This window comes from Coregonus lavaretus, assembly GCF_964263955.1.
Source record: "Coregonus lavaretus genome assembly, chromosome: 2".
NCBI lineage: Eukaryota > Metazoa > Chordata > Actinopteri > Salmoniformes > Salmonidae > Coregonus > Coregonus lavaretus.
Window position 1 is genome coordinate 55,208,326 of NC_139989.1, and position 26,619 is coordinate 55,234,944.

At 45.7% G+C, this 26,619-nt stretch overlaps 1 protein-coding gene across 1 annotated transcript; it reads left to right on the forward strand.

Annotated features, from left to right (window-relative positions):
• Positions 1 to 7,335: 7,335 nt before the first annotated feature.
• On the forward strand, positions 7,336 to 25,546 carry LOC311146508 (TBC1 domain family member 16-like; the record flags this gene model as incomplete). Its single annotated transcript, XM_084183016.1, has 12 exons — positions 7,336 to 7,540; positions 8,376 to 8,538; positions 8,858 to 9,175; positions 15,950 to 16,144; positions 16,513 to 16,660; positions 16,900 to 17,064; positions 17,408 to 17,556; positions 20,473 to 20,607; positions 23,266 to 23,452; positions 23,813 to 23,992; positions 24,308 to 24,454; positions 25,262 to 25,546. Exons 1-12 carry the CDS (start codon positions 7,366 to 7,368, stop codon positions 25,544 to 25,546), a joined length of 2,247 nt encoding a protein of 748 aa, XP_084039142.1. The 5' UTR covers positions 7,336 to 7,365.
• Between the last annotated feature and the right edge of the window lie 1,073 nt (positions 25,547 to 26,619).

A 26,619-nucleotide genomic window follows, 5' to 3' on the forward strand; every position in this document is an offset into this window, starting at 1 on the left:
AGAGAAAGATAGCAGCTCGGCGTGCGGTAGAGAAAGACCGCACGGATACAAACACGCACACCGCGTAACAAAATACCGAAGACGTGACCTCAAACTACTCGGATACAACCACCATAAACACCGCTTCGCTTCGGAATGGATAAGCGGCAAAGACAGTAGTCTCGGGTGGGACAGAGGGTGAGAAAGCAAGACTGCATCGCCTGTGTTTTTGAGTGTGCATTTATTAATTAATTCCCCTGCTCGCATAGGTGTTCACCGATGACCGAAAATGAATCAAATGACCTCATTTATTATGGATAAGGTTATGGGGTTTCTATCCTACAAGACCCCGGTATTTCCTAGGCTAGGCTATTCCTTTGCCGAACTATGCGGGGTTGGTCGGGATGTGCGCTGAATGTGATGGGGAGCAATTTGAGGACATAGGCCAGCCAGCTAAACTAAAATATTTATTCGTGAAGGTAGGCTTAACTACAGATCAAATCCCTGCCCGGCCAAACCGATGGCAATGTCGAAGAGGCAGGGGAAGAAGGACCGGGCCGCTGTTCCATCCTCTCTCCTGTCAAATGGATGTTGCCTGTCATTGATACAATGTGTCAATAGTTGATGTAGCCTCGTCATCACGGGCGTTACGCCACTCTTGAGGATACTCCTCTGTTACTGTGTCGCGTAGGCTATTGATAGCCTACAGCTATATTCATTGGCATAGAGAGAGCATTTACTAATGATTTCCACATGGCTATCTCATTGAGTTCATATCCACCTGTTTAAAGCTATAACAGGGTCAAATTATAGGCATATGCCTTGTGAATGTGATTTGGGAAGGTGGGCTAAGCCAACAATTTTCAGCTCCCATTCGATATTTCTTACCTAGGCTACTTCCATTCGAGCTCTACTGTACTAGGCATAATGTATACAGAATACTTATTGCTCTGTCTGTGTCTGATACATAGCCTATTGACTCTTTGCTCATGGAAGTTAGTCTGCATGAGGGATTGCAACTCACTGAGAGAGTCTGGTTATTTAAAGTCTCTTTTAGCTGCCCCCAAGGCAGTGGTTTGTTGTCACAATCCAGATGAACAGGAGAGGCAGTTAATTATGGAAGCCTCCTCTATTCAAATGTCAGCAGCCTGACAAGTTTATTACAGTGGCCCGGACGTGAACTTGAACCCACTGATCTGAGGCACTGGAACCCTCTGCCTTTATAGTCATTGTGGCTGGCAGGACACAGTGGGCTACTGTAGTGATACACTCACTCTGTATTCTCATTGAGGAAGGTTTAGTAGTCTCAGAAACAGAACATCTTCATTTTCTCTCAGAAAATCCTTAGGACTGTTTTGTTTGAAGTTTTTCTGAACAAAACAACTACATACAGCAAGGTAGAAGGAGACAAATACTAAATGAGATTAATGGCTACAGAAAAAATAATGACAGAATGCAGACTTCACACTCACAGGAGAGTAACAGGTTCTCTGGAAAGCTGTCTCCATTGTTGGAATGCTACAGTAGGACCAGTGTGAGGTGACAGGCTATAGTGGAGGAGACAAGGCAATGTGTGAACACTCACACACTGAGGTGTTGACAGCATGGAAGAAGGAGAGAGAGGGTGGGTGGGAAGGAGAGAGCGAGAGCGAGAGAGAGAGCATTGTGCTATATCAGTCAGGCTCCCTGCTTAGTCACATGCTGAATATGGAATCATATCACACTCTGACCTCTTCTCACCCTGCTGCGATCATACTGACCAGAATAACCTCAGGCTATGGACACACACAGAGAACTGGTTATAGCTGTTGTTTTACCACCAAATAACCTCTAACTTCCCTGTTTTGGTGCAGATCATCACTGTCTATCAACTGGTTAGGGATAGCTGTTGTCTGGGGCGACCAGAAGCAGAAACATGGACTATGAAATGTAGCTTTAATCTGTTGAGGTATGGAAGGTCCAGGGGGGTATGGTTGACACTGAACATCTGGTATAGTGAGTTCAGCCTGGTTTACTACTGCTCATTTGCAAGTCGATTCAATGGATTGGCTTTGTTCTGTAAGCAGTTACCATGCAAATGTCCATGTGAGCAGCTCAGCGCTATGGCCAGAGTGGTTTTAGGATGGTTGTAATACTGAAGTGTAGTGTGTAAATGCAGTGTTCTTAGACAGGTAGCCTAAGAGAGCAACTTCATCATTGTAAAGTGTTACCAGGCCAAATAAATACGTTTGTTGCATAAATGTGTAGTACAACGTTCTTCATGAGGTTTTCTGTTGCCATATTTTCATGAACCATATCTTCAGTAGAGAAAATAAACCGATGGCTCCGGAATACAATACCTTTGATTGTCTTCCTCTGTGGAAATTCCTTGCAACAATGGGTAACTCCCTCTGTCTATACATCAGGATCGTTCCTAGGAACCTCACTCACTCTCCCTAGCCTGGTACCCGGTCTGTTTGTGCTGTCCTGCCAACTCCTATGATCAATGTCAGTTCAAAGACCATAGCAGTTGGCAAGGCGGCACACACATATCTGGGACCAGCCTACAGTACATACTCCCTGGCCTTGCCCGGATTCCGGGGTAGAAGACTTCCTGTCCGAGTCCTAATAAGGCAGAAGGGTGAAGTTACCCCTAGATGCTGATCTTGGGTCAGTTTTGCATTTCCCCCACAAATGGTTAAGGTTAGGATTGGGAGAGGGGAATCTGATCCTAGATCTTTACCAAGGGGAAACGTCACCCCGGAGCCCTGATAACAGGAAGTTGTGGGGCATAGAGTTAATCAGAGGAGGTAAACATGGCTACCTCCCAAATGGCACTCTATTCTCTATGTAGCACACTACTTTTGACCTAGGCCCATAGGGCTCTGGACAAAAGTAGTGCACCATATAGGGGATAGGGTGCCATTTGGGTCACAGGCCATGACTCAGGGTTCTGAGGAAGAGGAAAAGGAGGGAACATTCCACACATTCAGGAGTAGTGGGGCACTGGGAATGTGTTTAGAGGTCAGCTTGTTCATAGACTGTAGTGATAGGGAACTAGGCTACATTATCATAGGGTCTCACAGAGGAACGTACACAGTATGGAGTAACACTGATATGCCAGTAGCAAAAGAGTGGCCAATTCCAGTCATAGGAGAAAGGTTGACTGGAGTGAACAGCAAACTGATTTTGTTCACAGTCATAGTGTAGTCTCTTTCATCAGCCACTGTGAAAGCTATGAGTCTGGCACGTGAGACCAGTCATAGTGTAGTCTCTTTCATCAGCCACTGTGAAAGCTATGAGTCTGGCACGTGAGACCAGTCATAGTGTAGTCTCTTTCATCAGCCACTGTGAAAGCTATGAGTCTGGCACGTGAGACCAGTCATAGTGTAGTCTCTTTCATCAGCCACTGTGAAAGCTATGAGTCTGGCACGTGAGACCAGTCATAGTGTAGTCTCTTTCATCAGCCACTGTGAAAGCTATGAGTCTGGCACGTGAGACCAGTCATAGTGTAGTCTCTTTCATCAGCCGCTGTGAAAGCTATGAGTCTGGCACGTGAGACCAGTCATAGTGTAGTCTCTTTCATCAGCCACTGTGAAAGCTATGAGTCTGGCACGTGAGACCAGTCATAGTGTAGTCTCTTTCATCAGCCACTGTGAAAGCTATGAGTCTGGCACGTGAGACCAGTCATAGTGCACAGTTGTGTGACATGTTGAGAATAGCCATGGATGCTGACATCTGTTAGCTCCTAATAACAGGCTAGGATTTCACATGGAATGAGTGACCAGGTGTGTGTAGTGTGTGTGTTTATTCAAGGTGGGACACACACTTGCACACACACACCTACACTAACAGAGCCAATTGTGTGAGTCAAGATAGTTGACGTGGCATAGGAAAACACTAACTGTGAATTTTTGTTGCATGCCAGGGTTGACTTATCGGGGTAAGAACACACACTAATATTATACAAACATCACAGTGTAACTTAAGTACAAATATCTGTCACTGCCTTAAAATGAAAGCTGAAACTGTAAAAGAGTTAGCTTTGCCATGTATGGTTGTATAACGATAATATACGTTGCTTCAGAAAGTATTCATATCCCTTGATTTATTCCACATGTTGTTGTGTTACAGCCTGAATTTAAAAAGAAATGTCTCACCCATCTACACACAATACCCCATAATGACAAAGTGAAAACCATGTTTTTAGAAATGGTAGCAAATTTGAATGAAAATTAAATACAGAAATATCTCATATACATACGTATTCACACCCCTGAGTCAATACATGTTAGAATCACCTTTGCCAGCGAATACAGCTGTGAGTCTTTCTGGGTACGTCTCTAAGAGCATTGCACACCTGGATTGTACAATATTTGCACATTATTCTTTAAAAAATTATTCAAGCTCTGTGAAGTTGGTTGTTGATCATTGCTAAACACCCATTTTCAATTCTTGCCATATATTTTGAAGTAGATTTGAGTCAGAACTGTAACTAGGCCACTCCGGAACATTCAATGTCGTCTTGGTAAGCAACTCCAGTGTATATTTGACCTTGTGTTTTAGGATATTGTCCTGCTGAAAGGTGAATTTGTCTCTGTGTCTGTTGGAAATCAGTCTGAACCAGGTTTTCCTCTTGGATTTTGCCTGTGCTTAGCTCTATTCCGTTTCTTTTAATACAAAAAATCTCCCTAGTCCTTGCCGATGGCAAGCATGCCAATAAAATGATGCGGCAACCACCATGCTTGAAAATATGAATAGTGGTACTCACTGATGGGTTGTGTTGGATTTTCCCCAAACATAACGCTTTGCATTCAGGACATAAAGTTAATTTCTTTGCCACATTTTCTGCAGTTTTCATTTAGTGCCTTATTGTAAACAGGATGCATGTTTTGGAATATGTTTTATTCTATACAGGCATCCTTCTTTTCACTCTGTCATTTAAAGTGCATTCAGCAAGTATTCAGACCCCTTCCCTTTTTCCACATTTCGTTAGGTTACAGCCTTATTCTAAAATGGATTAAATTAGGTTTTCTTCCCCCTCATCAATCTACACACAATACCCCATAATGACAAAGTGAAAACAGGCACACACCTGTCTATATAAGGTCTCACATTTGACAGTGCATGTCGGAGCAAAAACCGAGCCATGAGGTCGAAGGAATTGTCCTAAGAGCTTCGAGACAGGATTGTGTCGTAGCACCGATCTGGGGAAGGGTACCAAAACATTTCTGCAGCATTGAAGGTCCCCAAGAACTCCGTGGACTCCATCATTCTTGAAGGGATGAAGTTTGGAACCACCAAGACTCTTCCTAGAGCTGGCCGCCCGGCCAAACTGAGCAATCGGGGGAGAAGGGCCTTGGTCAGGGAGGTAACCAAGAACCCGATGGTCACTCTGACAGAGCTCCAGAGTTCCTCTGTGGAGATGGGAGAACCTTCCAGAAGGACAACCATCTCTGCAGCACTCCACCAATCAGGCCTTTATGGTAAAGTGGCCAGACGGAAGCCACTCCGCAGTAAAAGGCACATGGCAGCCCGCTTGGAGTTTGCCAAAAGGCACCTAAAGGACTCAGACCATGAGAAACAAGATTCTCTGGTCTGATGAAACCAAGATTGAACTCTTTGGCCTGAATGCCAAGCGTCACGTCTGGAGGAAACCTGGCACCATCCCTACGGTGAAGCATGGTGGTGGCAGCATCATGCTGTGGGGATGTTTTTCAGTGGCAGGGACTGGGAGACTAGTCAGGATCGAGGGAAAGATGAACGGAGCAAAGTACAGTGCGATCCTTGATGAAAACCTTCTCCAGAATCTGCTCAGGACCTCAGACTGGAGCGAAGGTTCACCTTCCAACAGGACAACGACCCTAAGCACACAGCCAAGACAACGCAGGAGTGGCTTCGGGACAAGTCTCTGAATGTCCTTGAGTGGCCCAGCCAGAGCCGGGACTTGAACCCTATCGAACATCTCTGGAGAGACCTGAAAATAGCTGTGCAGCGACGCTCACCATCCAACCTGACAGAGCTTGAGAGGATCTGCAGAGAAGAATGGGAGAATCTCCCCAAATACAGGTGTGTCAAGCTTGTAGTGTCATACCCAAGAAGACTCTAGGCTGTAATCGCTGCCAAATGTGCTTCAACAAGTACTGAGTAAAGGGTCTGATTACTTATGTAAATTGATATACTTCTCAACAGCTTCTACCCCCAAGCCATAAGACTCCTGAACAGCTAATCATGGCTACCCGGACTATTTGCACTGCCCCCCCACCCCCACCCCCCACCCCATCTTTTTACGCTGCTGCTACTCTGTTAATTATTTATGCATAGTCACTTTAACTCTACCCACATGTACATATTACTTCAACTACCTCAACTAGCCGGTGCCCCCGCACATTGACTCTGCACCGGTACCCCCCTGTATATATAGCCTCCCTACTGTTATTTTATTTTACTTCTGCTCTTTTTTTCTCAACACTTTTTTGTTGTTGTTTTATTTAACTTTTTTTATTAAATAAATGCACTGTTGGTTAAGGGCTGTAAGTAAGCATTTCACTGTAATGTCTGCACCTGTTGTATTCGGCGCATGTGGCCAATAAAATTTGATTTGATTTGAAAACCTGCTCCAGAGCACTCAGGACCTCAGACTGGGGCGAAGATTCACCTTCCAACAGGACAACGACCCTAAGCACACAGCCAAGACTACGCTGGAGTTGCTTCTGGACAAGTCTCTGAATGTCCTTGAGTGGCCCAGCCAGAGCCTGGGCTTGAACCCGATCAAACATCTCTGGAGAGACCTGAAAATAGCTGTGCAGCAACGCTCCCCATCCAACCTGACAGAGCTTGAGAGGATCTGCAGAGAAGAATGGGAGAAACTCCCCAAATACAGGTGTACCAACCTTGTAGCGTCATACCCAAGAAGACTCGAGGCTGTAATCGCGGCCAAAGGTGCTTCAACAAAGTACTGAGTAAAGGGTCTGAAAACGTATGTAAATGTGATATTTCTGTTTTTGATTTTTTTATAAATTTGCAAAAAATTCTAAAAACCTGTTTTTGCTTTGTCATTAAGGGGTATTGTGTGTCGCTTGATGAGGGGAAAAAAACAATTTAATCAATTTTAGAATAAGGCTGTAACGTAACAAAATGTTGAAAAAGTTAAGGGGTCTGAATACTTTCCGAAGGCAGTGTATACTGTATATATGATTTGTTACTTTGAATAGGCAAATGTTATGCTGTAAAACACTAGTGCCCCACTTCCTCCATTCTGACCTGATTCTGTCCCTCTCCCACCCTCTCCTTTCCCTCTCCTTCCTCTTTCCCCCCATCTCCCTCTGTCCCCCTCTCTCCCCATCTCTCACCTCTCCCCCTCCTCCTACTCCAGAGGATGGGCGCAGTGTCCTGGTGTCAGTGTAGATGTCTCTCGGTCGGCTCCTGCGACGCGCCTCCTCCAAGGCCTCAGACCTCCTGACCTTTAACCCAGGGTCGGCGGGGTCGCGGAACGGCTTGGACGGAGAGATCATCTTCTCCAAGAACAATGTGTGTGTGCACCCTGCCGAGCCCCTGCCGGGCCTGCCCGAACACCACCCAGGTACAGTATATAGCTGTCTAGGAGTCCCCTACATTAGGGCACACCGTAGCGAAGATCTTAGCGACGGAAAACGGAAAATATGATTTTTTATCGGACAAGTTCATGCAGTCCCTTCCTGTTTCAGTGCATTTTCTTGCTTTTGGTGCCTAATGCATACAACCCTGGGGTGTATTCAGTGAGCTGAACTATTCTGAACGTCACAGAAATGTAATGAATAGTGCTAACACGATTCCCTATTCTTCCTGACAAACAATCATATTTGTTCTACACCATACATTTCTATCTGAATGTTCTGTAACATTACATCCTCCTGAACAGGCCCCAGCTATCACTATAGCATTCCTCTGCTGTTCTTCTCTTCCTTTCCCTGTGTGTCATATAGTAGGGTTGAACCATAAGTCCGATTGACTCCAGATATATATAGATGTACCAAATCTGGAGTCATTCTGACTTCTGGTTCTTGGGAAGAAGGTTTTGTTCTGGCTACCCGGACTATTTGCACTGCCCCCCCACCCCCACCCCCCACCCCATCTTTTTACGCTGCTGCTACTCTGTTAATTATTTATGCATAGTCCCTTTAACTCTACCCACATGTACATGTGATCTTCTCAGGTGACCTCGGTGCTTGTGTTTTCGTGTGTGTGTGTGTGTGTGTGTGTGTGTGTGTGTGTGTCCTCCTCTCTTTCCCAACCTGTCTCCTATCCTCTGATGATATGATCTCATCAGGGTGAGCGTGTGTGTGTGTGTGTGTGTGTGTTCTTGTTCACATTCCTGTGTTCCTGTGTGTTTGCGGCCATGTTTCTCCCTCTCCCTCATGCCTCCCTTCGCTCCTCAGGGTACCTGTGTGTGCACATGGAGAAGGATGAGAGCCTGGGCACCACTCTGATCCTGACCTGGGTTCCCAACTCTCGCATCCAGAGACAGGATGAGGAGGCCCTGCGCTACATTACCCCCGAGAGCTCACCTGTCCGCAGAAACGCTCGGCGCTGGCCCCGCAGGTAGAGTGGGGAGAGTGGAACGTAATGGAGTTGTATGTGGTGATATTGCAATAACTGCTTGTATCGCGATAACAGATTTGATTGCAGTAACTGGTTTTATCATGAAAACGTATTGTATCGTGATAACAGGTTTTATTGCAATAATTGGTTTTATTGTGATAACTGCTTGTATCCCGACAACTGAGCCTGAACTTTTGTAATACAGGTAAACACTGTTTAGGGATGGTGGTTAATTTACATCTGGTTTTATCTAACTGAATTTCATAATCTGAAAAAATTATATTTTATGGTAACACTGTAATGTTAACCCAACCTGCAGGCCCCACTCCCGACACCCTCCTGCCCAGGAGGAAGATGAGGACCGGGAGGAGGAGGAGGGGATCGGGAACGGAACTGGGAATGGGGGGAGCCTGGGTCTGGAGGCCAGCGTAGAGCCCCCTCCTCCCCAACAGCAGCAGCCCCAGCCTGGGGGGGATGAGGGGGATGAGGGGTGCTGTGAGCTGTCGGCTGACGAGGTGAGCAGGGACAGCACCATGGGCTCCGACTCGGACACCTTCTCCTCACCCTTCTGCCTGTCGCCCGTCAGCGAGGCCCTCTTTGAGAGCAGCGGCTCTGTGTTCCTGGACAACGAGAGCAGGTGAGCTGGGGAGGGGTTTGTGTGTGTGGATGATACAGACCTGGGTTGAAATTGTAATTTAAATCATTTCAAATACTTTATCTGGGCTTGATTTGAGTTTGCATGTTCTAATTGAATCAATAGAAAAAGGCAGGTTAATGCAAATACTAGTATTTGAAAGATGTCAGTATTTGAACGCAGGTCTGTTATGTGTGCACGCATTTGTTTGTGACTTGTGTTGGACATCGATAGGAATAGGGTGTTTTAGTGAAAAAAATGAGTTATTGTCAGTTGGATTTTGTGTGAATTATCTCTGCGAGGTAGCTATTGATATGCAGGGAAGTAATGGAAACAGGAGATGTAGTTTCCATGGTATTTATAATTTATGTATGTATTGAATCCAGTCTCTCTCAGTTCAGACGCTGAATATTGGTGTCTTATCTCGCAATGGAGACCTATTGAAATGGTTTAAGCATAAGCACATAAGAGAAATGCTTTTCCAATTATTTGGGTAGAGCAGCATCCAACTTGTTAAATAAATATTTGAAAATGACTGCCTGATTGCAAACAAGAACCTGCAACCCATTTGCGTAAATGTCCAATGCTTATTTTAAGTAACTGGCAATTTGATCGTTTTCCCACCACTTTATAAAAGAGTTTAGAAAAAAGAGCAAGAGCGAGAGAGAGCAGCAACAGTTTTATGTGTTTAAAGGGTATAAACTTGAATAATGTTGAACCCCCACTCCAGATGCCAATTTCTGACCTCACAACAAGACAGCATGGATGTTTCTCACCAGATCAAGGTAGTTGTAATAGGCCAAACCTACCACATGGTGGAGCCACAGAGAAGAGGATAAGAGTACTTTTACTGTCAATGGGGGAGGTTCACACTTTACACAGCAATAAAAATAATTTACCCTTTATTTAACTAGGCAAGAACAAATTCTTATTTACAATGACGGCCTACCAAGGCTGGATGTGTGCACTCTGTAGGGAGAGAAAGGGCTGTGAAAGCTTCACTAAATGCAATCCAATTTAAAGCAGCTTAGTTAGCAGTTAGCATGCATATTCATTATGTGGTCCATGCGGGAATTGTACCGACAGCTTTGGTGTTGCCAACACTCTGCTCCAACCAACTAAACCATCTGGACTAAACCACTATCATGTTGCTGTACTGACCTTATGGCCATTCTCCTTTATACATCCCTCAGAGGTCGCTTCCACACAAAGGTATTTGGCCAGAAACACAGCCCAGGATCAGTGAGTTTGAAGTGTGTGCGTGTGTGTGTCCATTTAGTGTGTGACTTGGCAGCTTTCTCTTGCACTGCCTCTAACCTTTTCTTCATCCCCTCTCCCTCCCCCTTTCTCTCTCGCTCTCTCTCGATCTCTCTCTCTCGCTCTCTCTCTCTATCTCTTTCTCCTTCGCTAATGTTTCTCTTTAAGCTAATCTTGCTCCGTGTACTTTCTCCCCCCCTCCCTTCCTCCCTCCTTGGGTCTGTGTGAAACTCTCTTTGATTCCTCCCTGCTCCTGGGGTTGTTGTGCTGGGCGGATTAGAGGAGTGGTCTGGTGCGGGCCTGCCTCTGGAACACCACAGCTCTCAGCTTTAATTGACACTGTTAAGGGGCCTGGGACTGGAAACATGTCACTAGGAATCATGCAGAGAGAAATAATCTGTGTGTAAGAAAGAGCGAGAGAGTACAGTATGTTGGTGTGTGAGAGAGACTGTGTATTGTAGCTAGTGTGTGTGTGTGCATGCATGCGCGCATACGTGTTCACAATGCTATTAGTGTTTCACCCCTTTGAAACTCTGCTCTATATGGTTTAGCCATTAGTTGCTCCAGTACAATATTCTAAACCACTGAATGTAGTGTGTCTGTTTATAGAAAATTGCTATTACTTTTCTTAATCTTTAAAACTTTTAAATTCATAATATATCTTAAAGGCCTCTTGCTGCCCTTTACAATGGTTAGAATCCAAAACATAGGTAATTCAATTATCATGAATACCTAGTTTTAGCTCTCCTCCTCTCCCTACCCTCCCCAGGGTTTTGATTAGATGTTTTATACTGAACAAAAATATTAACGCAACATGTAAAGTGTTGGTTTCATGAGCTGAAATAAAAGATCCCAGAAATGTTCCATACTTATTTCTCTCAACTTTTGTGCACAAATTTGTTTAGGTCCCTGTTAGTGAGCATTTCTCCTTTGCCAAGATAATCCACCCATCTGACAGGTGTAGCATATCAAGAAGCTGATTAAACAGCATGATTATTACACAGGTGCACCGTGTGCTGGGGACAATAAAAGGCAACTCTAAAATGTGCAGTTTTGTCACACAACAAAACGCCACAGATGTCTCAAGTGTGCAATTGGCATGCTGACTGCAGGAATGTCCACCAGAGCTGTGGCTAGAGAATTTAATGTTCATTTCTACCATAAACCGCCTCCAACATTTTGGCAGTACGTCCAACCGGCCTCACAACAGCAGACCATGTGTAACCACGCCAGCCCAGGACCTCCACATCCGGCTTCTTCACTTGCGGGATTGCCTGAGACCAGCCACCGGACAGCTGATGAAACCAAATAATTTCTACTCAAACTGTCAGAAACCTTCTCAGGGAAGCTCATCTGCGTGCTCATCGTCCTCACTGTAGTTCGGCGTCGTCACCAACTTCAGTGGGCAAATGCTCACCTTCGATGGCCACTGGGTGAGCAGTTTGCTGATGTCAACGTTGTGAACAGAGTGCCCCATGGTGGCGGTGGGGTTATAAGCTACGGACAACAAACACAATTGCAATTTATCAATGGCAATTTAAATGCACAGTGATACCATGACGAGATCCTGAGGCCCATTGTCTTGCCATTGTCTTGTCTTGCCATTCATCCACCGCCATCACCTCATGTTTCAGCATGATAATGCACGGCCCCATGTCGCAAGGATCTGTACACAATTCCTGGAAGCTGAAAATGTCTTCCATGGCCTGCATACTCAGACATGTCACCCACTGAGCATGTTTGGGATTCTCTGGCGTAGATTCTCTGGATCTACGCGTACCACAGCATGTTCCATGTTCCATTTTTGTGTATGGGTGGTCCTCTGTAGCTCAGCTGGTAGAGCACGGCGCTTGTAACGCCAAGGTAGTGGGTTCGATCCCCGGGACCACCCATACACAAAAATGTATGCACGCATGACTGTAAGTCGCTTTGGATAAAAGCGTCTGCTAAATGGCATATTATATTATATTATATTATTCCAGTTCCCGCCAATATCCAGCAACTTCGCACAGGAGTGGGACAACATTCCACAGGCCACAATCAACAGCTTGATCAACTCTATGCGACGGAGATATGTTGCGCTGTATGAAGCAAATGGCGGTCACCCCTGATACTGACTGGTTTTCTGATCCACGCTCCTACCTTTTTTTTTAAAGGTATCTGTGACCAACAGATGCATATCTGTATTCCCAGTCATGTGAAATCCATAGATTAGGGCCTAATGAATTTATTTCAATTGACTGATTTCCTGATATAAACGGTAACTCACTAAAATCTTAGAAATTGTTGCATGTTGCGTTTTCTATTTTTGTTGAATGCATTTTATTCAGATCCCCATTAGCTGTTAAAAGCAGCAGCTATTCTTCCTGAGGTGCACACAAAACATAGAACATTACAAAATGCAGAACACTAATAGATAAGAACAGCAACACAAATGTAAAACTACATTTTAAACGACTAAAGAAAACGGTGTTTGTATGCGTCTCCACAGTCCGCGTTGTTCCTTGAGGTGTTTTATCAGTTTTCTTTTTAAAGATTTTTTTTCTTGCCTGAGTTACCTGAGGGTAGAAGAAAATTCCATGTAGTCATTTTCCCAGCCTCTGTTCTGACTTGGGGACTGGGTTTTTGAGCTGTGTTAACTGGCTGAACAGACGATTCGGTGCTATCAACACATCAATATTTCTTACAACGATCGACAGTGATGCAGTCAATCTCTCCTCCTCTCTGAGCCAGGAGAGACTGATATGCATGTTATTGACATTGGCCATCCGTGTACATTTGAGGGCCAGACGTGCTGCTCTGTTCTGGGCCAGCTGCAGCTTTTCTAGGTATTTGTTTTGTCGCACCGGACCATACAACTGGGCAATAGTCAAGATGCGACTAAACCAGAGCCTGCAGGACTAGTTTGGTTGCATGTGATGTTAAAAAAGCAGAGCATTTCTTTATCACAGACAGACCTCTCCCCATCTTTACAACAATAGAATAAATATGCTTTGACCAGGACATTTTACAATCTAATAGAACACCAAGAAGTTTAGTCTCTTCTACTTGCTCAACAGCTACATTATTCATTGAGTTTAGAGACCGTGGGTCTCTGTGGGTGTTTAGCCCCAGGCTCTGGTTCTCAGGGTGACACCAGAGCTCTTTCCCCAGGGTAGAGCATCACGTAGGTGGGGTGCAGAGTGCTGTGGGCAGTCTGGTCTCACCCCAGCTTGTAGCTGTAGCTCCCCTGACGAGGGACATGCCATTAAATCAGCTTTTCCATCAAAACATGCTGTTGACATGTACTGAGTGTACAAAACATTAAGAACACCTTCCTAATATTGAGTTGCACCCACACTCAATTTGTCGGGGCATTGACTCTACAAGGTGTCGAAAGCGTTCCACAGGGATGCTGGCCCATGTTGACGCCAATGCTTCCCACAGTTGTGTCAAGTTGGCTGGATTTCCTTTGGGTGGTGGACCACTCTTGATACACACCGGAAACTGTTGTGTGAAAAACCCAACACCATTGCAGTTCTTGACACAAACCGGTGCGCCTGGCACCTACTACCATACCCTGTTCAAAGGCACTTAAATATTTGGTCTTGCCCATTCACCCTCTGAATGGCACACATACACAATCCATGTATCAGTTGTCTAAAGGCTTAAAAACCTTCATCTACACTGATTGAAGTGGATTTAACAAGTGACATCAATAAGGGATCATGGCTTTCACCTGGATTCAGTCTATGTCATGGAAAGAGCAGGTGTTCCTAATGTTTTGTACACTCAGTGTATAGTCTGTGTATAACACACTGTATACATAGGCTATAGTGTAGTCGCTATAGAGAACAGCATCAGCTGTTAGTGTGAACATTTAGCATTAGCTAATTGAGATCCACTGATGAGGTAGATTACATTTAAAACCTCTCCGTAAGCACCCACTGTTATGTTAGCGTAAGCTAGCTTCGCTTCATTGATTAAGTAGACAACATTTAAAACGGGTCCATGTTCAACACCTTCTGTTAATGCTGCTTAGTTAACTGGAAAGACCATAGAGACTGTTAGCTTAGCAAAATCCCTATGAGAGTTACGGTAGAGTTAGCATGTGGCGCAGTTTAAATATTTGTTTATTGAGACTGTTTTAATCAATCAAATGTTGTCAGGTGTTATTACAGCAGACCATTAAGTGTGAGACGTTTGGTTTCTGTATGTTCTGTCAGCACCTCAATGTAATACAACAGGCCTAGTACTCAGACCTGGGTTCAAATACTTACAAAAATAATTTATAATGCTTTTGCTGGGCTTGATTGAGCTTTCCTGTTGCAATGGATCCAATAGACAAGTCCCAAACGTGCAAAGACCGCCCATTTAGCACCCCAGACAGGCTAAAGTAAACACTCAAATTATTTGAAAGATTTCAAATAGTATTTGAACCAGGTCTGCTATGACTAGGTTTAGATTGAGCCAGACAGAATCCCCCCACTTCTCTTGTAGTGTCCCAGAACTCAGAACTGGGACCTGGTTTATGATGTGATACATGTGATACATGATCCAGAGGGCAGTAAATCTGACCAATGAGGGGAAACCTTGCTGTCTCTATCAATCTCACATATTACTTTCCCATATACAGGTATGTGACAACCCGAGACATGATCAATTCACAGCCATTGATTTAGTTTGAAACTGACCAGCTCTGGCTCCTCTCATGGGACCAATAGGCTGTTTGTATTTATTATGGACTTAGAGAAATACTGTTCCATCAGCATACAAGGAAAGAGCATTTCAATGTAAATGTTTTTCCATATGACTGACTTGTGTTTCTTAGACCTGTTTTTAAAGTTGGCCACATTTGCAATTAATACGTCACTGTGCTTCTCAGGTCTGGCTCTCAGACTCCGAGACATGGCTTGGGGTACGTTTTGGTTGTTAGTTGTGTTTGATTTCCCCCTTACCCAGTTGTTTTATGTGTGTGTGTGTGTGTGTGTCTGGAACTCCCAGTTCGGGTTACGGTGCCGGGAAAAACACAGTGGCCACGGGGGAAGGACGGGGGAAATTGGAAGGCAGATGCTGTGATTTGTGTGTATTGTGTGCACAGTTTCTGTTGTATGCACTGTGTGTGTGTGTGTGTGTGTGTGTGTGTGTGTGTGTGTGTGTGTGTGTGTGTGTGTGGCATGTGAGGTTCCTCCCTGCACAGTAACCTCCATGCATTCTTCTCATTCTCTGTCCCCTGGTCTAAGCCAGCACAATCCCAGGACATAAAACAAGGCAGTAAATAGACTCCTGATATTCAACACTAGTCACAGACAGTACATAGCCCTCTGGACCCTGTTTGCGATATCTAGGCTTATGTATTGTTAGAACGACATTTGTGTGCAATGCAATGATTGTCCAAAATCACGGTCCCATCAGTTTCCCTTAGACGCTGATCTAAGGTCTGTTTTGCATTTACCACTAATAGTTATGGTTACCATCGGGTGGGTGTAAATTAATCTGATCCTACAACCAACTCCAACTTCTCCCCCCTCCTTTTCTCAGGGAGCTGTGCGACGAGTCCATGACCCATTCGGCTAGCTCCGCCTCCAGCCTGGACAGCCACGCCCCCTATGAGAACAACAGCCAATCGCAGGGCATGCGGTGGGAGGAGCAGCAGAAGGTGCTGGCGTTGGAGCAGCTGGGGGGAGTGTTCCGGGTTGACCTGGGGCATATGAGGTCGCTCCGCCTCTTCTTCAGGTCAGCCAGGGGTCACGGGGGGTCATGTTGTCTGGATACTTTATGACCTCAGGAACGGACTTTTACTCTCATAATAACTCACCTGTGTACAGTTGTGTTGTTTTGCCTGTGAGGGTAAAGGGGAAGATTATCAATGAGTCCAACTCAAACGATTACAAAAATTAAGAAGTCACTTCAAAAAGTAGGCCTATATGTATGTAGAAAAGTACTGTATTTGACAATCCAGGAAATTCCCCTGAAATTCTTCTCCAACTGAGAGTTTGCTGTATATGTTATAAGCCATGTTTGAGCAGTGCAGGAATAATGTATGTGTATTTCTTTCAGCCAGTGTTTCTGTATGTTTGACATACGGTATGTTGTGATTCCAGTGATGAGGCGTGTAACAGTGGTCAGCTGGTGATCGCCAGCAGGGAGAGCCAGTATAAGGTCCTCCACTTCCACCACACAGGTCTGGACAAGCTGGCTGAGGTCTTCCAACAGTGGAAGTGCTGCAGAGAGACCCAGCTCAAAGACCAGGTGAGACATGGTAGCATTGTGGCTAGATACCATCTTACTTCGGCGTTATTATTGTGGCTAGATATGTTATTTCAGTGTTAGCATAATGGCTAGTTCTTTGATATATCTCGTTCTCTCTCTGCCCCCCACCCATCTCTCTTGCTCTCTCTTTCTCTCTCTGCCCCCTACCCATCTCTCTCACTCTCTCTCCGCCCCCCACCCATCTATCTCGCTCTCTCTCTCCTCCCTCTCTTTTCCAGGTAGTGGATGAGAAGTCATGTATGCAGTTCTCCATCCGGAGGCCCACCCTGCCGTCCGCTGAGACCCACCCAGAGGAACGTCTGTACCGCCGCCTGGACGTCACCACCTGGCTCCGACACCTCAACCACAACGGACAGGTGGAGGAGGAGTACAAGCTACGCAAGGTGAGTGTGTAGCTGTGATAAGACCTTGGAAGACTGACCGAGTCAGTGGGCAGCTTCAGATACACAGCAGATGTGGAACGGTCATTGTTCAAATCACCAGTTATGTGTGTGTGTATGTGTGTGTACAGATATCTTAAATTAAAATAACTTGGGGCTGATTTCCTGGTATTTTTACAGTCTTATGTCCAACAATGAAAATGACAAAAAAATAAAACCACCAGCGGGCCAAATTCGTCCCTGGGCCGCCAGTTGGGGAACCCTGGTGTAGTTACTGTAGCTAACATTGTTAAATTCTAGACTTCTACTACCCAGGCTGATCATGTCCTCTCTTTCCCCCCCTCAGGCCATCTTCTTTGGGGGCGTCGACCCATCCATCCGCGGGGAGGTGTGGCCCTTCTTACTGCACTACTACAGCTGTGACTCCTCCTCCCAGGAGAGAGAGGCCTGGAGACTGCAGAAACGCTCAGAGTACCACGGCATCCAGCAGAGGAGGTAGGTGGCTGTGGGGTGCAAACAGGATGTTTCTGGGTTTACTATAACTGTCTCTCCATCCAGGGGAGCTGCACTGCTACTGACCGTGTGTGTGTCTGTGTGTGTCTGTGTCTGTGTGTGTGGGGGGGGGGGGGCAGAAGAAAAATGTCAGTTCTAACCATAGTAAAGTTGTATTGTATTTCTATTCCATGTAAGAAGGACATTCATAACACTGGAACATATGTGGTTTATTTATCCAAAGGAATAAGGTGGCACCAAGCCATATCCTGCTAACTATTAACACACACACACACACACTTTGCAAATGGAGCAATCAATAGACACACTTACAGAACGTGTTATGGGAGTGCTGGATGTAAATTAACAGGCCTGTTGGGAAACAACATGTAAACGCTGATCAAATCATATTCTACAGCTCGATACGCACGCACGCATCACACACCACACATCACACACCAACACACCACACACCATGCATCACACACCACACACCACACACCAACACACCACACACCATGCACCACACACCAGCACACCACACACCACACACCACACACCACACACCACACATCACACACCATGCACCACACACCAACACACCACACACCAACACACCACACATCATGCACCACACATCACACACCACACACCACACACCACACACCACACACCACACATCACACACCACACACCACACATCACACACCACACATCACACACCACACACCACACACCAACACACCACACACCATGCATCACACACAACACACCAACACACCACACACCATGCACCACACACCAGCACACCACACACCACACATCACACACCATGCACCACACATCACACACCATGCACCACACACCAACACACCACACACCAACACACCACACATCATGCACCACACATCACACACCACACACCACACATCACACACCATGCACCACACATCACACACCACACACCAACACACCACACATCATGCACCACACACCAACACACCACACACCAACACACCACACACCAACACATCACACACCACACACCACACACCACACACGCTCACACACTAAAAGAGAGTAAAGGGTGCAACTAGTCAGAGTTTACATTAACCTCCCAGCGTTACCTGTCTGTGTGTCTGTCCCTAATCCTCTTTATTTTTCCAAAACGTTCCATTTTTTTATTTTTGTCATTTAACAGATGTCTTATCTAGAGCACCTTACAGGAGCAATTAGGGCTAAGTGCCTTGCTCAAGGGCACATTGGCACATGTTTCACCTAGTCGGCTTGGATATTCGAACCAGCGACCTTTCGGATACTTGGCTGTACGCTCTTACCCACTAGGCTACCTAAGCCTCCACACAGTGTGCATGTGTGCACGAGTGCACAGAATTAATATGATAATTGGCCAGTCTTCAGCGGTATGGCATATTAACCTTTTGAATACATCAGAAGACCTAATCCAAACCAGTCAATTAGATGCTCTATTCCTCCTGTGATGTGGCTGTTAGAAAAACACTTGACTGAGCCTCCAGGGGCCACTGGCTCATCATTAAGACCCTGGAACTACAGTCTCTGCCTTATAGAGGTGGTGGCACTGGTAACACTTTCCTTAAAGCCTGCAGATATAATGCATTATGATGCAGGTATAATAACTTTTATAAACTGGGTGGGTCGAGCCCTGAATGCTGATTGGCTGACAGCCGTGGTATATCAGACCGTATACCACGGGCATGACAAAACATTTATTTTTACTGCTCTAATTATGTTGGTAACCAGTTTATAATAGCAATAAGGCACCTCGGGGGTTTGTGATATATGGCCAATATACCACGGCTAAGGGCTGGGTCCAGTCACTACGCGTTTCGTCGTGCATAAGAACAGCCCTTAGCCGTGGTATATTGACCATATACCACACCTCCTCGGGCCTTATTGCTTAAATAAGACTTATCATGAACATGTATGACATCCTTAGAATCATCTCTTTGTGATCCTGACTAAAGACCAGCCCCTGTTAATTAAATCAATTAGTTATATATGGAAATGTAACATTAGATTATTTATATTTTGTTTCAGATGGTCATAAGTTACATTTTGAAGAATCAATTATTGCTTGTTTGATGTTCTGTTCTGTGCTGTAGCCAGTACTGTTGAAGATGTTAAAAATGGAGGATCCTGCTTGAGAGGAGAGGAATGTCCAAATACACCTGTTCTGAACAAACACTGGAGGAGAAGAGGGTTGTGGCGAGTTGATTCAGTTTACTCGTCTATTTTCTAGAAGGTCTGATGTCTTTGTGGTCTTACATGCTAATGTTAATGTTGAGTTACATGACTAGGGGATTCTGGTAGCAGGACCAGGTACAGCTGATGACTGTTCTCCAGAAAGGAAGAAGAGCGAGAGGGTGAGGCATGGAGGTAGAGAGGGAACAAGGGACTGGGAGAGAGGGAACGAGGGACTGGGAGAGAGGGAACGAGGGACTGGGAGAGAGAAGGAGTGAGAGGGAGGAGACGCCGAGGGAGAGGCAGACACAAACACAGCCCCAGAAAGTAAACAGTTGCGTGAAGTTGCATCACGCCTGGTGTTATTGTTCCTGGCGGGGCTCAATGGAAAACAAATAGTGTTAATTAAATCCCCCCTGCTCTGCTCGTTAGGGTAGGGGTCAGGTCCTCACTGTTCAGGTTCTCAGCCAGAGGGTGATGGGAGGGGGTTAGGGTTAGATCATAGGTTGTTTAAGTGGTTTCAAGTGCCTCAACATCCTCACCCTACCCTTGTCCTGACATCCTATCAAGGGTTCAATTAAAAGTAACTTTTTGAAGTTGCGGAACTGCCCTCAAGTTTGGTTGACATTAGTGCATAGCCCCAGTATTTAACCCAGTTTAAAACCGCTTCCTCCCTGTGTCTGTCCCTGCCATCCCCAGGTTGTCTATGAGTCCAGAGGAGCACAGTGACTTCTGGAGGAAGGTTCAGTTCACTGTGGATAAGGACGTGGTGAGAACAGACCGCAGCAACCACTTCTTCAGGGGAGAGAACAACCCCAATGTGGAGATCATGAGGTGAGGACAGCTGGCTCTCTGTCTGGGTCTCTCCCTCTTTCGTTCCCTATTCTCTTACTCTCTCTTCTCTCTGCTCTTTCAATCTTACACCTTATATCCCCTGCCACTCCTCTTTCTCTCTTTCCTCTCATCTCTATCTCTGTCACTCTTTATTCTATATTTCACTCTCTCCTCTCTTCCCTCTCTTTCTCACTCTCCTCTCCTCCATTTCTTCCTCACCTTTTCAATTCCTCATCATCTTTCCTATCCATTTACATACATTTACATTTTAGTCATTTAGCAGACGCTCTTAACCAGAGCGACTTACAGGAGCAATTAGGGTTAAGTGCCTTGCTCAAGGGCACATTAACGTCATTTAGCAGACGCTCTTAGCCAGAGCGACTCACAAATTGGTGCATTCACCCTATAGCCAGTGGGATAACCACTTTACAATTTGGGGGGGGGGGGGGGGGGGTTAGAAGGAATACTTTATCCTATCCCAGGTATTCCTTAAAGAGGTGGGGTTTCAAATGTCTCCGGAAGGTGGTGAGTGACTCCGCTGTCCTGGCGTCGTGAGGGAGCTTGTTCCACCATTGGGGTGCCAGAGCAGCGAACAGTTTTGACTGGGCTGAGCGGGAGCTATGCTTCCGCAGAGGAAGGGGAGCCAGCAGGCCAGAGGTGGATGAACGCAATGTCCTCGTTTGGGTGTAGGGACTGATCAGAGCCTGAAGGTACAGAGGTGCCGTTCCCCTCACTGCTCCATAGGCAAGCACCATGGTCTTGTAGCGGATGCGAGCTTCAACTGGAAGCCAGTGGAGTGTGCGGAGGAGGGGGGTGACGTGAGAGAACTTGGGAAGGTTGAACACCAGACGGGCTGCGGCATTCTGGATGAGTTGTAGGGGTTTAATGGCACAGGCAGGGAGCCCAGCCAACAGCGAGTTGCAGTAGTCCAGACGGGAGATGACAAGTGCCTGGACCAGGACCTGCGCCGCTTCCTGTGTAAGACAGGGTCGCACTCTCCGAATGTTGTAGAGCATGAACCTGCAGGAGCGGGTCACCGCCTTGGTGTTGGCGGAGAACGACAGGGTGTTGTCCAGGGTCACGCCTAGGCTCTTCGCACTCTGGGAGGAGGACACAGCGGAGTTGTCAACCGTGATGGCGAGATCATGGAACGGGCAGTCCTTCCCCGGGAGGAAGAGCAGCTCCGTCTTGCCAGGGTTCAGCTTGAGGTGGTGATCCGTCATCCATACTGATATGTCTGCCAGACATGCAGAGATGCGATTCGCCACCTGGTTATCAGAAGGGGGATAACCAGGTGGCGAATCGCATCTCTGCATCTCTCTATCCCATAGTCCAGTGCACAGGAGGTAATATTCTACATGAATATCATATTGTGAACCCTGGGGGAAGCTAGCTAATGACTTTCATGCTTTATTGACTCCCACTAAGCTCTTAGTACACTACTTCTGATGCATACTTACAGCTAATAGCTTCCTAAATGAGGCTCTAAAGGTTTTGAAACCAGGCTGTTTGTTAAGTGACTCATGGCTGGATCTCAGTTTTGGTCAAAGTAACTGGGTCAAGTAGAGTAGTGGTGGGAGAGGTTAGAACTCTCATGTATTATTATGGCCTAATATTATCTCACCACTTTTCATATTTGTTTTATTCATTCACTTACTCTAAGTTCTAATGCCATAGTGTTAATTAGCTTTAAGTTCCTTGGTGTCCACATAACTAAGGAATGATCATGGTCAACACACTCCAACACAGTCGTGAAAGCACGATAACGCCTCTTCCCCCTCAGGAGGCTGAAAAGATTTGGCATGGACCCTCAGATCATTATAAAGTTCTACAGCTGCACCATTGAGAGCATCTTGACTGGCTGCATCACCGCCTGGTATGGCAACTGCTTGGCATCCGACCGCAAGGCGCTACAGAGGGTAGTGTGTACGGCCCAGTACATCACTGGGGCCGAGCTTCCTGCCATCCAGGACCTCTATACCAGGCGGTGTCCAAGGAAGGCCCTAAAAATTGTCAGACTCCAGCCACCCAAGTTATAGACTGTTCTCTCTGCTACTGCACGGCAAGTGGTACCGATGCACCAAGTCTGGAAACAACATGACCCTGAACAGCTTCTACCCCCAAGCCATAAGACTGCTAAATAGTTAGTCCGGGTAGCCATTGGTTAACTATTTAACTATCTGCATTGACCCTTTATGCACTAATTATTTTGACTCATCACATACGCTGCTGCTACTGTTTATTATCTCTCCTGTTTCCTAGTCACTTTATTCCTAGTTATATGTACATATCCTACCTCAATTACCTCTTAGCCCTGTACATTGACTTGGTACTGGTACACCATGTATATAGCCAAGTTATCGTTACTCATTGTATATTTATTCCTTGAGTTATTATTTCTCGATTTTTCTCTCTGCATTGTTGGGGTTAGAAGTAAACATTTCACTGTTGGTCTACACCTGTTGTTTACGAAGCATGTGAAAAATACAATTTGATTTGATCTAATTGATTGTTTTAACGACAGTGTCTAAACATCTATATGATCTGTTGGTTAGTGTGATGGGTTAGTAAGACTTTGTATGTAGGACTTAGTATGAGGTAATATGTATGACTTGATATCTTGATATTGTCTGTGGTGGTGTTCCTCCCTTCCTCCAGGTGTGTGCTGCTGAACTACGCAGTGTTCAACCCAGAGATGGGCTACTGCCAGGGCATGTCTGACCTGGTGGCTCCCCTGCTGACCGAGGTGCAGGACGAGAGCGACACGTTCTGGTGCTTCGTAGGCCTGATGGAGAACACCATCTTCATCAGCTCTCCCCGCGACGAGGACATGGAGAGACAACTGGTAACTCTCTCACTTTATTACACACACTCTGTCTTTCTCTCTCTCTCTCTCTCTCTCTCTCTCTCTCTCTCTCTCTCTCTCTCTCTCTCACTTTATTACACACACACACTATCTTTCTCTCTTTCTCTCTCTCTCTCTATCTTTCTCTCTCTCTCTCTCTCTCTCTCTCTCTCTCTCTCTCTCTCTCTCTCTCTCTCTCTCTCTCTCACACACACTCTTCTCTTTCTCTCTCTCTCTCTCTCTCTCTCTCTCTCTCTCTCTCTCTCTCTCTCTCTCTCTCTCTCTCTACACACACACTCTTCTCTCTCTCTTTCTCTCTCTCTCTCTCTACCATCTAACCATCTCTCTCCCCTGTTCCAGATGTACCTGAGGGAGCTGTTGCGTCTGATGCTGCCCCGGTTCCACCAGCACCTGACCCAGCTGGGGGAGGATGGGCTACAGCTGCTGTTCTGTCACCGCTGGATCCTACTCTGTTTCAAACGGGAGTTCCCCGACACAGAGGCCCTGCGCATGTGGGAGGCCTGCTGGGCACACTACCAGGTACACAACTTTACATCAGCATACGCACAGCAACATCATCATGTTGTACATGGGATTGGTTTACACAGAGCAATATCAAACACAACATTGGCATACATACACCAATGTCAAACAATGTGTGTAATAATATGTATTAACAACTGTGTGTAACAATGTTAGGAGTTTATAGCCGGGTATAGGTATAACCATACAACCCACTAGTTATGGAGATTAGAGTTGGATGTAGACACAACCACACACAACCACTGTACTGTAGGCAGGCTCTCCACAGTTAAGTGTAAATGTACTTTGTCATTAACACTATCACTCCCTCAGACGGACTACTTCCATCTGTTCGTGTGTGTGGCCATCATCGTGCTGTACGGCGATGACGTGACGGAGCAGCAGTTAGCCACTGACCAGATGTTGCTCCACTTCAGCAACCTCTCCATGCACATGAACGGGGAGCTGGTGCTGCGCAAGGTAACGCTAGCAGTTAGCCTTTAGCATGACGATGCGCTACTCCATGCCACTTTACCTCATGCTATGCTAGCATTTTATGCAACACTAGCATTTTACCCTCTAGTTAGCATACTATGGTTGTTGTTTACTTCTTAACTCATCCCCTCAGTGTACACTCATCGACTGTGCAGAATGGATTTAAAAGGAATGGAGTTTGTGATACAACAAAGCATAATAGTCCTTGTTGCTTGCTACCCAGCCCTCAAGGAGCCTTGAAATACTTGGTGTGATCCTGCCGTGTTGAGGATTTATGAGTCATGGCCGGTAGTGTGTCTCTGTCTTCTCCTCATGTTTATGGATGCCATGTTAGTACTGCTGCTGCAGCAACAGCACATTTTAGCATGCAGGTGTCATGACTGTTTTAGAACCCCTATCAGATTTGATATGTCTGTGTCTGTGAACAGCTCAGCCCTTTTTAGTTTAAATTAAATCATGTTAATTGATTTTGGCTGTGTTAGACTATGTTCTTCCACATCTGAAGGAGCTATTGATTTTTGCAAATGCTATTCAAATCTACATGATACTAAGTGTGATCCTGTTAGCTGTTTTGCAAGTCTTGAGGTATAGCTTCTATTTCCTCCTTTGTACGCGTTTTCCTCATGTTTAACCTTTCTCTCATACTCTGCCACTCCCTTCCTCCACTCCCTTGCTCTCTCACATGCTCTCTTTCTTTCTCTCCATTTCTTCTCTCTACTGCTCTCCTTGACCCTCTCTTACGTTCTCTCTCTCTTTCTCTTCCTCTCTCTCACCCACCCTTCCTACTACCAGGCCCGTAGTCTACTCTACCAGTTCCGTCTGTTACGCAGAATCCCGTGCAGCCTCCATGACCTGTGTAAGCTGTGCGGTCCAGGGATGTGGGACAGTCGCTACATCCCGGCCGTGGAGTGTTCCGGGAAGCACCCTGACTCCCAGAGCTGCCCCTATGGAGGCACAGCCATCCCCCAGCCCTCGGCCTCCCCGTCGCCCTCCCCCTCACCCTACCCCACCCCACTCCCCGAGGGCAAGAGGGGCTCTAAGACCAGAGACATCTTCACGTTTCGGAAGCAGTCCTGAGGTGAAATAGGGTGTAGGCGGGAGGGAGACAATGGTGCTAACTGTAACTGTTGAGTAGATCAGGAGCTGCAGTACTGCTTTTCCGCCACTAGGATTTCCGACATACTGTGCTTCTCTCTGACACTTCTCTCCACACTCTCCCCCGTTTCACAATCTCCATCTTAGTAAAGGGATTTTCCACCTGATCCTTTTGTCCAGTGCGACATGGAACACTGCCTTATAAGAATGTATATTTATTTGGAACACTACCACAGAGACTTGGCACTACGGTTCCCATGAAGAAGAAGCTGCTCTGCTATTGGAGGAGATTGGATAATCATCACTCTGTGTTGGACTGTAACCGTTCAGGGTCCACACTGTGGTCTAAGGTTGCTGGACTTGATTTAAGGTGACTCCAAGGGTCAAATACTGACTTGAGGTGTGTTGCGGTTATTTGAACTCCATCGAAAGGTTTTCATGTACTCACAATGGAATGTTTGTGTGAATAATGGAATTATATATTATCTCAGCATATCGCAATCAGGCTGAGGCCTTTTAACACTACACACTTATAAACCTCCATCAACCAAGAGCGGCAAGCTGTCATTTCAACTGTCAGTAAGTTGAAATATTGGTACTTTTCAAATAATATATTTTTTCCATTCCCTTCAAAGAGGGAGTGTGTGTATCTGTGGGTTTGCGATTACAATATTTAGCAATATAGTACGGTTATATCCTTGCATGAACAATCCTTTAAGTAAAGAGGGCACAACCTGTTTAGCGAATAACACAGAAGCCCAAAACAGAGGTATATAACAAACTTTCCCCAACAGGTTTTCTACAAACATCCTTATCAGATTCCTGTTCAGAAACCTGCTCATGTATTCTCACATTATCAGATGACACTGCCTGTCAGGCAGAAAGAAGGTGGTATTTCATTTATCTTTGATAAGAGAGGATATGAATAAATATGGCATCTATCAAAGCAATAGGGACTGAAAAATAAAAGTTAGACTAGATGTAGAGGATATGAGTTTGTGAAAAATATGGGGTGATGGTTGTGGATATCACAACATTAACAGCCAAAGAGTGTA